This window comes from Cnephaeus nilssonii, assembly GCF_951640355.1.
Source record: "Cnephaeus nilssonii genome assembly, chromosome: 9".
In the NCBI taxonomy this organism is placed as follows: Eukaryota; Metazoa; Chordata; class Mammalia; order Chiroptera; family Vespertilionidae; genus Cnephaeus; species Cnephaeus nilssonii.
Window position 1 is genome coordinate 37,122,843 of NC_137080.1, and position 15,037 is coordinate 37,137,879.

Here is a 15,037-nt window from a genome sequence, read left to right on the forward strand (position 1 = left end):
AAGCTGCGGTGGCGGGGGCCAAGGCAGAGGTGGTTAGGGGCGACCAGACCGGCAGGGGAGGGCAGTTGGGGGCGACCAGGCAGGCAGATAGGTGAGCAGTTAGGAGCCAGCGGTCCCAGATTATGAGAGGGATGTCCAACTGCCGGTTTATGGGATCAGGCCTAAACCAGCAGTCGGACATCCCCTGAGGGGTCCCGGAATGAAGAGGGTGCAGGCTGGGCTGTGGGGACCCCGCCCCCCGTGCATGAATTTCGTGCACCGGACCTCTAGTAAATAAATAAAAAGTGGGGGGAAAAAGCTGAAAACTTGGTGTGCTTTTTCCCCCCCTCTCTTTTATCAGAAGACAGTAGGGCGGTGGTTCTCAACCTTTCTAATGCCGTGACCCTTTAATACAGTTCCTGATGTTGTAGTGACCCCTAACCATAAAATTATTTTCGTTGCTACTTCGTAACTGTAATTTTGCTACTGTTAATGAATCGTAATGTAAAAATCTGTGTTTTCTGATGGTCTTAAGCGACCCTGCTAGCGGTTCTCAACCTGTGGGTCGCAACCCACAGGTTGAGAACCGCTGCTGTGGAGCCTAAGACCATCGGAAAACACAGATATCTACATTACGAAGCTGGGCTCATGGCTGGCAAGTGCAGTGGTGGCAGTGCTAAGGATGCCCGACTGATGGCTTAGGCTGGCTCCCTGAGGGGAGCGGGCTAAGCCGTCAGTTGGACATCCCCTGAGGACTCCCAGACTATGAGAGGGCGCAGGCCAGGATGAGGGACCCCTCGAGTGCATGAATCTCGTGCACCGGGCCTCTAGTAGGTATATAAACTTAAAATAAACTTATTACCATTTTAAAATCTACTAGAACTTAACATATAACAAGATGAGAATTTCGATTATCTCATAAATCTTCATTCTCTGGGTTTTGTCATAGATTTAGAAATCTAAGAATTATTAGTTGACATTTTAAGAACTAAGTTACAGTTTCAATTTAAAGGGTACACCCATGCACACACAGCAACAACACTCTTGAGCAGTTGCCATGACAACATAATGCCGAGCCTACCAGGCTCTCTGTTATCCTGCTGCTGATGCTGTGCAAAAACACACTCATGTTAGATTCTTTAGCATGTAATTGGAAAAATTAAGAAAACCTACATCTACTAGTACATGGTTTTCACATGTGTTAGAACTCAGAAAAGCAAGTACTAAATGTTTTAAAAGAATTTAAAATTAATAACTGCAAGCTCAATTGCAGATCAAAGTAGCCCCTATGTTAAAGAGAACGGGGGAAAAGGCTTTTCTTTTATTGTGTATGCTACATCCATTTCATCATCTCCTCCTCCTAAATTGTGCCGTATTATTTTAATGGAATAATCAATTTGTATAATACAATTTGGTTAACAGAGTCTCTTATTTTACTAACACATTTAAATACTTTCCTTCTTTGGCCACATATATTTCAGTTCATATGGGAGCCCACACTTCCACATGCTAGTTAGAAATAAGAAAGAAAAACTGTCTCTAAGTTAACTGGAATCTGTATGTTTAAAAAAAGAGGGAAAAAATTAGTGTCAAACAGACTGTCAACCCTCAGAGGGAAGGCAGGGGAGGGGAGGGGGTAAGAGATCAACCAAAGGACTGGTGTGCATGCATATGAGCATAACCAATGGACACAGGGTGAGGGCATGTGCTGGCGGATGGGAGTGGCCGGGCAGAGGTCAATGGGGGAAAGAGGAGACATATGTAATACATTCAACAATACAGAATTTAAATTAAAAATAAATAAATAGATAATTAGTGACAGGGAGAGAAAGAAGGGATAAGCAGCCGTTTTGAAGGTCGTGATAAAACACCGCCGTGGTTCTCCTTCCCCTGCCAGCTCTGCCTCCCTTGCAGGTCTCTGTCTCGGCTGATAGACCCAGACCCCTCAAGACTCAGCTGTAGTTCTTTGCTCACTCTACTCTCATTCCCGAGGTGGTCTCATCCTTAGCCAGTGGCTTCAATGGTCACCCAGGAGGCTCTCTCTGAGTTCCAGGTCAGCTGAGTCAACTGCTTCCCACACAGTCCACCTCGATGCTACTTTAAAGACAAACTGGATCCTTCTGTTGTGCTCCTTACCTTGGTAAATGGCAGCTTTGAATGGTCCTAACACAGGTATACTCAATACCTATCTGCTAAATGAATAAATGAATGAATCAATCAATCAATCAATGAAACTTGTTACACAAACCAAACCACCTAAGGGGCATCCTTGATAAGGCCCTCCTCCTCCATGAGGAGTCAGTATCCAGGTCCTGTCCATTTCACCTCCTAAACATTCCCCGAGCCCCTCGCATCTCCAAACTCCCCCCCAGCCACTGCTCTCTCAGGCACCAGCCTCTGCCTGGATGACCTTAACAGCCTCTCCACTCTCAATCAGAAACAGACGGATGTAGGACACAGTGAAGTTAGGCAGTTCCTATCTGTGACATAATTTAGGGAACTGACAAAGTTGGTCAAGAAAGGGGAAGATTGTCTTTACTAAATGTCAACTATATGCCAGGCACTGATCTGAACACCTCGCACATACTAATCCCCATACGGACGCATTTTCTGGGAGACCTCAACTGAGCATGTGACATCAGGGAGACTCTCCGGCCACAACCTTCGCTTTGTCCAGTGCCAACATGCAGGGAATGATGATGGTGATGATCAGCTATTACTGAGAACGTTTTCCAGACACTGGTCTAAGTGCTTGGTATTCTTTCATTAAGCCCACCTACAAAGCAGGTGTGATTATTACCCCACTTTGCAGATGAGGAAACTGACATACACACGACTTGTTATTTGCTCAAGGTAAAAGAAAACGCAACAAAACAACAAGTGGTAGATCTGTGATGCTGTGATTCAGGATATGAAACCAGTTCTGTTTAAGAATTTAGTAAACACCTGTTTAACTTACAGTAAGTTATCAGAACTGGTGAGGACCTACAGTTAGAAGAGACAGGCACCCCAGCCTTCAAGGGCCTTGCATCGAACGTGAAGAGCCTGCCTGCAGGGTCAGAGCTGCTTTGTCATCTCCCCTCTCCCCAGTGGAGAGCAGAGTTCATGGAGAGACGCCTCCTTCAACGCCAATCTCACCTCCAAAGGGTGCACTTTAAGTCGAGGCTGCCATCTCTTCTCCGCCCCCACAGCTACCCAGTTTTCCGCGGATAAAGTACCAAGAGATGTTTATGCGTATACTAAGATGGTGACAAGATAATGTTCTTCTTACAAAATCTTAGAAGAAAAAGCACTGTGAATGACATGAATATAGGTATTTTTTAAAGGTCTAGTCTAGTACTCACAATTTTATAACTCCATCTGGGCACCTGGAACAGAGCTGCTGGCTGCTCTTGTCCTGCTGATGTTGACTCTGACCCAGCTGAACGAATCTACAGATTACAACGGATAAGAAGTGAGCCAGAGAAGAAACGATTGGCAATACATTCAGTCAATCACGGAAGGAGCTTTCAAATGACAGCAGTGTGCTCATTTCAGAAGAGCCCACAAGAGCACCCCATGTAACAGAAGACTGCTCATAAATGGTTGCCTGATTTTAGAGTGGGTCTGTGAGAAGGAAGAGAAATTCTGCTTAAAATATGTCAGAACCATAGATGTAAGAATGATAAGAAATGTGTACTACATTGCATTTCTATTTATTTAAACATGATTTTTTTAAAAACGGAATCAATTGTTCCTGAAGCTAAACAGCTGATCTCTCAGGGCCTCACATACCTGCGGGTGACCGTGGCAGGAAACATGGGGAAATGGGGGGAGACAAATGACAAGGACAGGGCGGGATCAGGCTGGGGATCCATCTCCTGCAGCACAGAACCCAGGATCTGGACTCGGTTTCCTCAGGACCACAGGAATCGCCAAGTATACCCCAGTCACTGCGAAGAGTACTGTTAACACAGCTGGAGAGGACTGAGGAGACCAGCGACTGACCGCCACTGTCTACCACCACTCCTGAGAGAAGACCGGGCAGCACTGAGCCAGTCTTAAAGCTGAGAGCCACAGGGAATGGCCGGGGTCTCGGCCGGGTGAGAGGGCCGCCGGCTATTTCTCAGGAGCAGACCTGTCTGAAGTGTGGCCTGCGGTTATGCCCCATGTGCCCCGAGGAGGTTACAGGGCAGCATTACATGGCTGATTCCCCTTTCACTTTTCTACTATTTGAAATATTTTCTTTTGATGACTAAGGATACTTTAATAATTTATTCTTTAAGTAGCTTTTTTAAAGGTCAAGCAAAGTGCTGTAGAAACTAGCAATTATTAAATCATTAAATCACGGGCTACTGAAAAACTTTTTAGCTTACTTTTATCCAACTTTATAGTTTTACCAAGTGAACATTTTGGATGTGTTTCTTAAAAAAGAATGCCACATAGCATTTAATATTTGTACAGAACTTTAAACTTAGCAAATCATGTGCATGATCATGGTCAGAATTTTTTTTAAAAAATTAGGCAAGGGTCTGAGGCTTTGAGGAAGTCAGTAAACTTCCGAGTCTGGTCAAAATAGCAAACCAAATATATCAGAAAAGATGCGGGCAAAGGGAGGTACAAAGAATAGGGCTCAGTAATCAGAACAAAACTATAAAACTGAGAGATCTTCAGGAGTCTGAAGATGGTTGAGGGTCAACATGAGAAAAAGAGGCAGGAGAGCAGGAAGACAGGCCGCAGAAGCCAGTTCTGGCTGCATCGCCTCCCTCCCCACCATGTCCTGTGGTAGCCCAGGTGGCGGCTGTGACAGGCAAGCCAGGCGACCGCACCATCTTTACACGCACAAACTCTGGTGAGTCAAGCCGACTGGGTGCAGAAAAGCAGTGGGGAAGGCACCTCACAATACAGGGCAGAATCCCTGGGCTCTCACCCTGCCCAGAAGCGCTGCTCTCTGGGTCAGAGGAGGCAGGAAGAGCCTCAGGACCCCGCATCATAAGCAGAGGCAGCTGATATGATCACGAGAATGAAGAGAACGGCACAGACTAAGATCACAGACACCCCAGAAGCACAGGCCAGGTCTCCTGGAGAAGCCACTGAACGGCTCTTCCTGTGCCCTCAGCCTCTAGAGGGATAGTAACATCTTTTCAGTCTGATACAGAGCTGTCTAAAGAACAAGGAAAACACTGTGAAGCGCTATACCACTCAAAGGAGGAGGTGTTGAACTTCAGAACACCAAGCACAGAATCTCATTCCAGAACATGGGCTCCTTCCCTCCTGCAGTAACCCTTCCCCGCAGGCCTGCCCTGGCACCTTCTGAGACTGTTTCCCAGGGGTGTTGTGGCTGAGCAAGGCTGGATCTCACTCCCAGCAGGGAGAACTACAAGTGGGCCTCAGGGGCAATCTGAGCTACAAAGGCTGCAGGTGAAAGTCATGCCTTGAAGCAAGAGACACTTTTTGCTTAATTCACATGAGCCAACATTTCAGTCCTTGACATGTACACTCACACTCTCTGCACTAGGCAAAGTCATATTTATCACTAACCCCAGACAATGCATCCTTCCAGCCGTGCTCCTGACAAAGGCCCACTTCAACCGGTAAACAGTTCAGCTGCACTGCTGACAACGTGAGGAATAAGCTACTGCATGTCTGTGTCGGGGTGAGGAGGGTGTGGCTGAGTCCTGAATGACTCAACTTGCCTCTGGTAAGACAGCGATGCAGTCACACCAGTGCCTTTGCAGTCAAGAAATGCTGTGCATTTTTGTATTTGACATGTTATATAGCAGGTCTTACTAGCTTGAAGGAAAAAGCTGACAATATCCGGTACGACGGATTCTATAAATGCAACACCCTCCTTGAAAAAGAATGGAAGGTCAGTGCTCATATATGTTACAGAGTTTACATATGTCCAACTTATATGAATGAAGGCCCTCTTTACAGAAGTATCATAGCTCTATATTTAATGAAAGCCACTGCGCTTACGTTTTGATTGGAAATTTCTTTAGTGTCAGATGTTTAGAAGCTAATATTATTTGCCACTGAAATTCACATCCATAGAAATATGTTATACTTTCACAGAACTTTGTTTTAAGAGGCACTGTGCATGCAGAGTTCATTTCTAGTTTGACAGAACTGTACTTAATTCTCTATTATCCTTCACTTTTTAAGGGCTGTACTCTAATGAGATATATGTTCTATCTTACTGTTAAAATCTAATTACATATGCTTTAGAATTTTCTAAGACAGACCTTTGGATCCTGTACATGTGAATTTTGACATAATAACTACTAATAAAATTCCACTGAATCAGTGAAAAAACAAGTCTTCTCAATGCATGCATTAGGCTGAGGGGTGTTTACAGTGGACCCATCAGCTTCCTAAGGATTTCCAGGTGAAGGATTCTTTTGAGAATATCATAACTATGAATCTTCTCAGAAAAACACACTTACGTGCAAAATTATGTACGTGATTTCACGTAATGCCTTTTGGGGGATCCTCTCCCTTCAGCCATACCTGCCCACCAAAGGGCTATAACATCCCGAATCAGCACCCTTGTATCGTTGCTTCCTTTTTCCTCCTCAGACACCCTCCCCACCAGCAGCCCAGAGCTAAAGTGACTGTGAGGTCCTCAATCGGCAATATCCCAGGTTTATTTTGTACCTGATCTTGAGGATTTTTTACTGTAGAACTGTGTTTGTACTTCAGTTTACAGCTTATATGTGGGCAGTGAAAATACATGTACTCATCATGAATTTTTATCTCAGGCAGTAGGCCCCTTATCTCAAATATAAATCAGTGTTTCTGAATTTGACCTACTCAATGCTATTACTATATTCCAGATGGAATTCATTTCCTTCTGTACTGACTATTTTACTTTTTTAAGTTATACTAGATATGTTATTGTAGTAATACATTTGCATTTTTTCTCAATCTCTACATGGAAGTAGTTTACCTTGAATAAATGGAGAGATCTTCCTCTGAGATACCATCGAAGAGGCTAATCCCATATACCTCTTTCATGGGCTGGACCACATTCTGGGGTTAAAAAAAAAAGGGACCAGGAAAAATTTTAGACATCTAGAATATAAATTATTTCCAAAGATGAAGAAAAAAAACCTGTGAATTTTCCCACTAAAGGAATCACAATGTTTCTTTAATCTATTCATTAAACTTCTCAGTTAATTTTTTTAATCTGATTCTATTCCCACTAAAAATAGTTTGTTTTAGGGTTAAAAAAAAACATGCTAAATAATTATTAGTGGTGTTTTTATAATACAGGAGTTAGCAAAAATTTCTGCAAAGGGCCAGATAGTAAGTAGTTTATGTTATTTGGGTCATACCATTTCTACAGCTACTCCTCACCTCTGCTGTTACAGATAATATATAAGCAAGTAGGCATGGCTCAGTGCCAGTAAAACTTTATTTGCAAAAACAGACAGTGGGCTGAACTTGACCAATTGTTTGTAGTTTGCCAACTCCCAATAAAACTTTATTTACAAAAACAGACAGTGGGCTTGACTTGACCAGTCATTGTAGTTTGCCAACTACTAGGATAATAGATTCAGTCCTTGTATTATCACACTTTGTCATATCGACCTCTAATGACTTCTGGCTATGTCTAGAAATCAAATTTCCCCCAAAACTAGATTTAGGTTTTTTTGTTGCTTACTTTTATTTTCCCTTACTATATTGGTAATATCACATTGAGCAGGATGAACTGCCCACTGGGGCTACACAGAGATGGTGAGGCCCAGGTCCAAACCTTGCATTCCAGCAGTGTGCTGAGCAAGGGGGTGAATGAACCGCAAGTGGTGGGCTGCCCAAAGAGGCACAGATTCTCTTAAAAACTCTGAAGTAATAAGAATTTCACTGCTACATCTGGGAGCAAAAGCACTGATTTTATTGCAAAATGAAGCCATTTTCATTTTGTCTGTCTATGCTGGATGTCTTTATCTCCGCAGTGCCTCCAGCACCACACATTACACATGATCTCATTTCAGTGGTGTGAGTGAGATAATGTGACCTTTCCTCGCTCTCAGCCTTTTTACTGAGAGTGGAACTTAGAGATCATTCCCCAGTGCCTCACACTGGACCTCACGTGCTCCTCTCCCCACACCTCGGTCACTTTGGCACTGTCTCCCGTGTCAGTCATCTTCACTGGAGTGGAGCGCTGAGACACAGAGCCCTCCTCCTCCCGGTCGGTCCCAGAGTCGTCATCAGAGCTGCTGGACACAGCCTCCTCGCTGGGGGGAGGCGGGGCGCTGGCCGCTGTCTTCCGCTGTAATACAGCTTCTTCTCTATTGCTTTTGTTTCTTTGAAATGATAAATAAGAAGGTGAGCATCTTTAAACAGAACCCTCAACATTCACTGTGCATCACTCTGTCCCAAAACCTTGGGCCTGGGGAAGCATAAGAAAATGACTGTGAGAAACTAGTTTCTGAGTTTAAATTGTGCTGAAGGGAAAACCTTAATATTTTACCATGTGCAAGTACAGGCCCTCTATGAATTCCAATCCTGTTATAAATTCTGGGAGAAAGCCAGTACGTGCATGTAAACCTGTTCAGAAAAGTCTCCTGGCCACTTGGTTATTGTGCCTTCCTTCGGTAACTGCAATCAATATATTCGAAGTTTATGGTACAATAATAGGCTATATGTTTTGAGATATTAGCAAAATTACCTATAATTTGCAAAAGCTTCAAGAAAAGGTCAAAAGCCAAATCCATGTATATTTCTTTCCCTCCTATTATTTTTTTCAACCACAGTATCAGCTAATTATTTGAGAATATGAATAACTGATGAACATGAACGAAATTTTAAAGTTTATTGTGTTATTAGTAAATACTTATATTTGCTGAACATCCCTTCTAATAGTAGGGAATAGATTGGGGGGAGGGACAGAAAAACTGACACACAAAAGTATTTACTTTTATTTTACTTCCAAATTTGAGAATTGTAAGAATATTGTTTTAATTCAAAAAATGTTTTATAATAATATCTTGGCTGTTATGAAAAATGCTTAATATTTCATTCTTTGAAAAAGTTATATACAAGGGACTTAAAATACCATAATATTCTGAAATGTTCTAGGAAAGGCCATGGGTTAGATATTATAGAAAAATTAGTTTCTGACTTTCTGTAACTAAAAGTTAAAGTTGCTAGCACTTCTGTGCCATACACTAATATAGCTGGTCATTTATGTATTTGTGTCAGGAAGTCCTTGAATTCTAAACTCCTGAGGACATCCTTTCTTTTAAATGCCTTAGCATCTGGCCCATGGTTTAACACGTAGCTATTTAAAGTCACTTATTTTAAGCCACAGAAATGGTGTGTCTGGAAAATACTAATATATCTCCAATTTTATAAATCACATGCAGCTAAAATCCAATTAGGACCCCATGCACATGCCTGAATACAATTAGGACTCAGGATCTACAGTCTGGCCAGGGTTTCTGGTCAGGGTCATGAGAAAACCTTATCACCGGGATTATTCAGGTCCGTGGCAGTTAATAGAGATTCTTATGCTAGAACAACACATTTCACTCCCGTCTCTAAGCATGAAGATGTAAACATGATTTGTCTTCTTCCCTGTGTAACTGGATATAAAAAAATAACTGTCTTCCTCAAAACAATGCTACAGTAATACACAGAAAATCTATTAATCTCTGAGCATATTTGTTTTAATGCTTCTTCAGGTTGCAAACAAAAACAAATACTATGAATAAAACTAAAACAAATACTATGACTATAAAATTTTACCTAAGTATTTTATGTTGAGGGAAATAGAGGATGCTGAGTTACTTATAGGACATAACACACAATATCTTCTACCTGTCTTTATGCCTCTGTGATATTCCTAATTTAAAATAATAAAGTGCACCACGTTGCTAAAATTTCCATATATTCTACTTTCCATGTTGAACACTTTAGTGATCCCAGTGCTATAAATAAACTACCTGTATAGATGCAATAAATGGACTGTGTCCCAAACTATGTGAAGTTATTCGTTTTTGTGGAAATTATATTGCAAGTGCTAAATTATTTTACATGAATCTTTAAAATTTCATTCTATATGCAAATCTTACCCCAATACTGATTTTCCAGTTTCATCTGGTTTACGCACAGTAAATGGACTTGGATCAATGCCAACAGTCTTAGGCATAAAGTCCCTGAAGAAAGGGGAAGAAAATTCCATACAGATCACTATACATCCAGATAAGGATGGCTTCCATTCAATTCACATTTTTATATTATTCCTTCTTAGCCCTTGGAGCCACATACAGGGGTGGGGCAAAAGTAGGTTTACAGTGATGAGTACACAAAACAGTTTATTCTTGTGCTATTATTTATTAATTATGGTATCTATTTGTAAACCTACTTTTGCCCACCCCTATATATTCTGAGCCAAATGTTCCAGGGAGCTTAGGTGATCTGGGTCATAAAACCCCATGAACTAATGGCATTTAGTAACTTCAATGGTATCAATCTTCACTGTGAATTTTCTTTATGATTATGAGGCCCAGTGGTTATGAATTTAAGATTTTGTTTACTAGAACAGAGCTGATATCTGAATTACTGCTAAGATGTATACCTTCTGATTATGGATCATGATTAGTTTTCAGGTAAAATTAAACTCATAAAAACCAATGATAAAACACTAAGCCACTCAGTTTTATGGACAATGTTGTTATTACACTATCCCACATAAGGAGACTGACATAATGATGAAAAACACAGTGGTATGAATTAAGTATCAACATCTACCTCATTAGGCTAAGGTTAATTCATTAAAACACCGTTGGAACACTTTAAATAGAAACTTTTAATTTACCACCTACTAAGAAGCTAAAGCTGGTTCCTCAGTGTGTATGCAAGGCCTACCTATTACTGCTGAAGCCAGACCCCCTTCCTCACTACATGCCAAAAAGGCAACAGTTGTTGGCAAGGATGCTGCGCCAAGTGTGACTCAATATTACATTTTTGAAAGACAGTAATCTTGAATCTGACTCAAAATGTCTCTTAAACAGTTTGATAATGTTTTTAAAATTTTAAGTGGTTTAATATTTCTTTTTTTTGAACATATACAGTTGATCCTCATTTGTCGACTCCATATCTGAGAATTTGCTTACTAACTAGAACTGATTTGTAACCCCCAAATCAACACATAGCTTTCATGACCACTCCCAGACATACGCATGCACAGAAAATTAGAGTAACCCAACACTCATGCTCCCAGCTGAGGCAGAGCAAGGTGACACCCTGCCTTCTTGTTTTAGCTCTCATACTGTAAACACGCATCCTTTTCATAGTCTACTTGGTGCCATGTTTTTCATATTTTTGTGCTCTTTTTGTGTGTGTGGTCTCACTGGCTAAAATGAACCCCAAACTTAGTGCTGAAGCTGTCTTGTGTTTCTAAGCATAAGCAAGTGGTTATAGAGAAAATAGTGTGTTAGCGTAGCATCACTCAGGCATGAGCTGCAGTGCTGTTGGCTGCGTGTTCAATGTTAATGATTGACAATATACGAGTATATATTAAATAAGGTATCTTTAAACAGATACACACAAAACACGGTTATGTATTGAACGGCTGACAAAATGTTGTGACCAAAGGCTTACAGGAACCTAACCCTATTATTTGTAGGAGCAAAGGTTCATTGTTCTCTAATTTAGTGTCTGCAGGAATTTTACAGAACATAATTCTTGAAAATAAAATAAAAATCCATTGTATATCTGTATGTATGCATGCATGCAACATCATTCATACTTTCTTGAACTTGAAAACTTCTGGAAATGACAATGACCTTACAGTTAAAACTGCTAAACGTTAACATGTTTAATTGAAAATCAAGCAAGTAAGAATTCCAAATTTTCCATCTAAAACTGAAGCAAAATGTAAAGTAATTTCTAGGGGGGAAAAAAACATAAATTATGTTTCTACATGTACCATGTGAGGCTTAGGTACATATATGTCACATCTGAAGAGAATTTAAATACAAAAATGTAAACTTTAGTATTAAACGTAATAATCAAGAAATAATTTGCTTTGCCTGATTTTCTTATTGTAGCCTCATCATTTTTTTTTAAAAGCCCTCCCCCTCCAGCTTAAAAGAGACAGAAAACTGAAGTATGTTCAAAGGTGACAGACCAGGATGGAAAGTCTGAAAACATGTCCCATGAGTTATGAAAGAAAGAATGAAGACTATTTACCTGAAAAAAAAATTGCTTCCTCAAGTACTGGAGAACTGTCAGACAGAAGAGGAACTAGACTTGTCCTGTGCCTAATAAAAGCTGTAATATAATGGTAGCCACCATTTCTCAGTCATTCACCTGTGTCAGGTACTATGTTAGGCACTTGGTATATGTGTGAATATACATGTGTGGTGTCACACGCATCCCTATTGATGTGAAATGAAGGAACTGAGACTTAGATACATTGAATAAGTTTCTTAAAGTAACACAGGTAGGCAGTGGCTGGTCTAGATTCATATCCTGCCCTTTCTAGTACCAGAGACTATGCTTTTCCATTAACTATGTTTGCTCTCAATTTCGATGTTCACGTTTAAAAATTGAGTTTACTTCAAATGACGAAGTAGGACCAATGGGAGAAAGATTTTACTTTTCAAAGGGAAGAAGTTAAACCCAGTTTTCTAACAATAGAAGGGACTGCCTCCTGAAGCAGTTGGCTCCCAATCACGGGAGGTATTCAGAGGCTGAACAGCCACCTGCTAGCAGGTTTGCAAAATAGAGTTCTGGCAAAGTAAGACACATCTATATAAACTAGGGAAAGTGTACTCCCCAATCCTTACAGTGTCCGAGTACTCACAACATACCGTGCTGAACTTGTCATAGCCAAGCAAAAGGTATCATCAAAGCTACTCAGTTCATATGGTCGGAAGAACTCATTGTGGATGTCAATCTCTTCTTCGTATTTGTGAAATTTCTTCACCATCAACTTCTTAAAGTTTGCAGCACAGATAACTAAGAGAGATACTGCCTGTTACTCCTGAAGCCCTTAGATTAAATGTAGCAAACATTTCTGTAATAGCAACAGTGTTCACAGAGTGCACTGAACAAAGCTCAGCTCCTGCCTCTGGCACACACACACTGGGGAGGGAAGTGATATGGGCACAGAATAGACAATGCAAAGCTGAGTGGGACAAGGAGGCAGGAGGGTCTTTGGGAGTCAGGGTGGGAGGAGGCAGTTATTTTAGAAGCTAAGTTACTCAGCCTTTTAAATTATTTTTTGTTCTTAAATACCCTCTGCCTTCTACGTAAAAATCATGTAGTTATTTCACTTAATTTTCCTTTACATTTCAGATCCTGTCACACAGAGAGGAATGTTTATGACCAATGTTAGACTGTTAAAGTCCTTTCCATTGGTCTAGAACAACCAAACCTTCATAGCAATGAGTTATGATTTTACCCAGAATTTCAGGGTTACAAATAATTTAAAAATCAATGAATAATGTATTAAGAACTAAAAATCATTTTCAATCTTACTTCATGGCCTTCACCACCCAAAATAGGAATGGTTGACCATGACTAGACGGAGTCCTCAACTAGAGAGTTCCAGGTTGGCAGTAGATCCTACTTAGTAAGAAAACGGGCTTACCCAAAGTCAGGGAACTCAGTCAGAGCCAGGATTAAATTCTATTTAAAACTGGGCAATTATTTAAATTTGGAAACATTACCCTAATGTACCGTACATTTGAGGGTATTCTTTTAACACAAAAATATTCCTGCCTTCTGACAAATTAATAAAATGTAAACTTTAGTGACTAAAATGTACTTTTATACACATACTTGTACCTTTTTTTCACTGCTTAGATATAGAAAAAGTTTTTACTTCTCCTTATGAATGGTCTTCACTTCCTCCTCATTCTCCCCAAATATCTAGAAATATAGTCATTTAAAACGACAAACTGCCGAAACCGGTTTGGCTCAGTGGATAGAGCGTCGGCCTGCGGACTGAAGGGTCCCGGGTTCGATTCCGGTCAGGGGCATGTGCCTTGGTTGCGGGCACATCCCCAGTGGGGGGTGTGCAGGAGGCAGCTGATCGATGTTTCTCTCTCATCGATGTTTCTAGCTCTCTATCCCTCTCTCTTCCTCTCTGTAGAAAAATCAATAAAATATATTAAAAAAAAAAAAAACAAAAAAAACGACAAACTAATATATCTTGTAAATATTTGAGGGACATACCTAATAAAAAGACACAATACAAGACTTTGACCAACTTAGATACAAGAAATATAACACAACCCCTGTCAGATATCTTACCTTATCTATTCTAACAGCAACATATAATACTGAAAAGGCATTCATTGCTTTCTAATAAGAAATTATATGCAAAGAATTTAATGCTTTGAGCTCATTTAGGAATAATTACAAAATACATTAGTATAAAAATCAAAAGAGAAACAGTGTACCTACCTTCATCATAAGGCAGTGGCAAATGTTTTATTACCTCTGGTGTCCACCAGTGAGTATAACTATAAAATAAAAAACAAGACAAGATGGACCCAGATGTAAATGATGGTTTTCTACAATTCACTGGATTAAAGGAACTGAACAGCCTATAGTAAGATGCTGTCTCATATGTCCAAATTAATTTCTTTTTCTTTTTAAAAATATGTTTGTGAAGCTTTTGGCACAGTGAGTCTTCAACATGTCAATTCTTGTCCCAACCCCTTTCTTGTTTCAAATGTGTCACAGATCTATGAAAATCCATAAGCATATCTGAGAGTCAAGATGCTCTGATGTACTTACTTTTAGATGAAAAAGATTAGGGTTACTCCACCAGACTCTGTGAGCTGCTGCTTACCCTCCCCAGGGCCTGTGCTGCATTCTAACAGCAACATATGATACTGAATTACTCTGCCACCGGGTGAGGAGCGGGGCCTTGACCCAAGTCCCACAACCAGATTCTCTTGCACGTAGTTATCTGAGAGTTAGATTATTTTTTCTATTCTGCTCTATGTGTATGGGTCTGTGTGTACAGTTCATTAAAAGAGTTAAGCGAAGTCATTAAGTGAATGGATAGTCCTAAACAACAAGTTCCCTCAGAAACTGGTATAAGCTGTGTTAA

General features: G+C 40.5%; 1 protein-coding gene across 1 annotated transcript in view; it reads right to left on the bottom strand.

Moving 5' to 3' along the window:
* FIG4 (FIG4 phosphoinositide 5-phosphatase) overlaps nucleotides 1–15,037 on the bottom strand; it is a 94,525-nt gene that overhangs the window by 23,963 nt on the left and 55,525 nt on the right. Inside the window, exons 17-22 of the mRNA XM_079779971.1 lie at nucleotides 14,383–14,441; nucleotides 12,783–12,930; nucleotides 10,038–10,121; nucleotides 8,072–8,267; nucleotides 6,908–6,990; nucleotides 3,324–3,410 (exon numbers count right to left, since the gene is read on the bottom strand). Coding sequence (XP_079636097.1) covers nucleotides 3,324–3,410; nucleotides 6,908–6,990; nucleotides 8,072–8,267; nucleotides 10,038–10,121; nucleotides 12,783–12,930; nucleotides 14,383–14,441 — 657 coding nt within the window. The remainder of the gene's footprint in view (nucleotides 1–3,323; nucleotides 3,411–6,907; nucleotides 6,991–8,071; nucleotides 8,268–10,037; nucleotides 10,122–12,782; nucleotides 12,931–14,382; nucleotides 14,442–15,037) is intronic.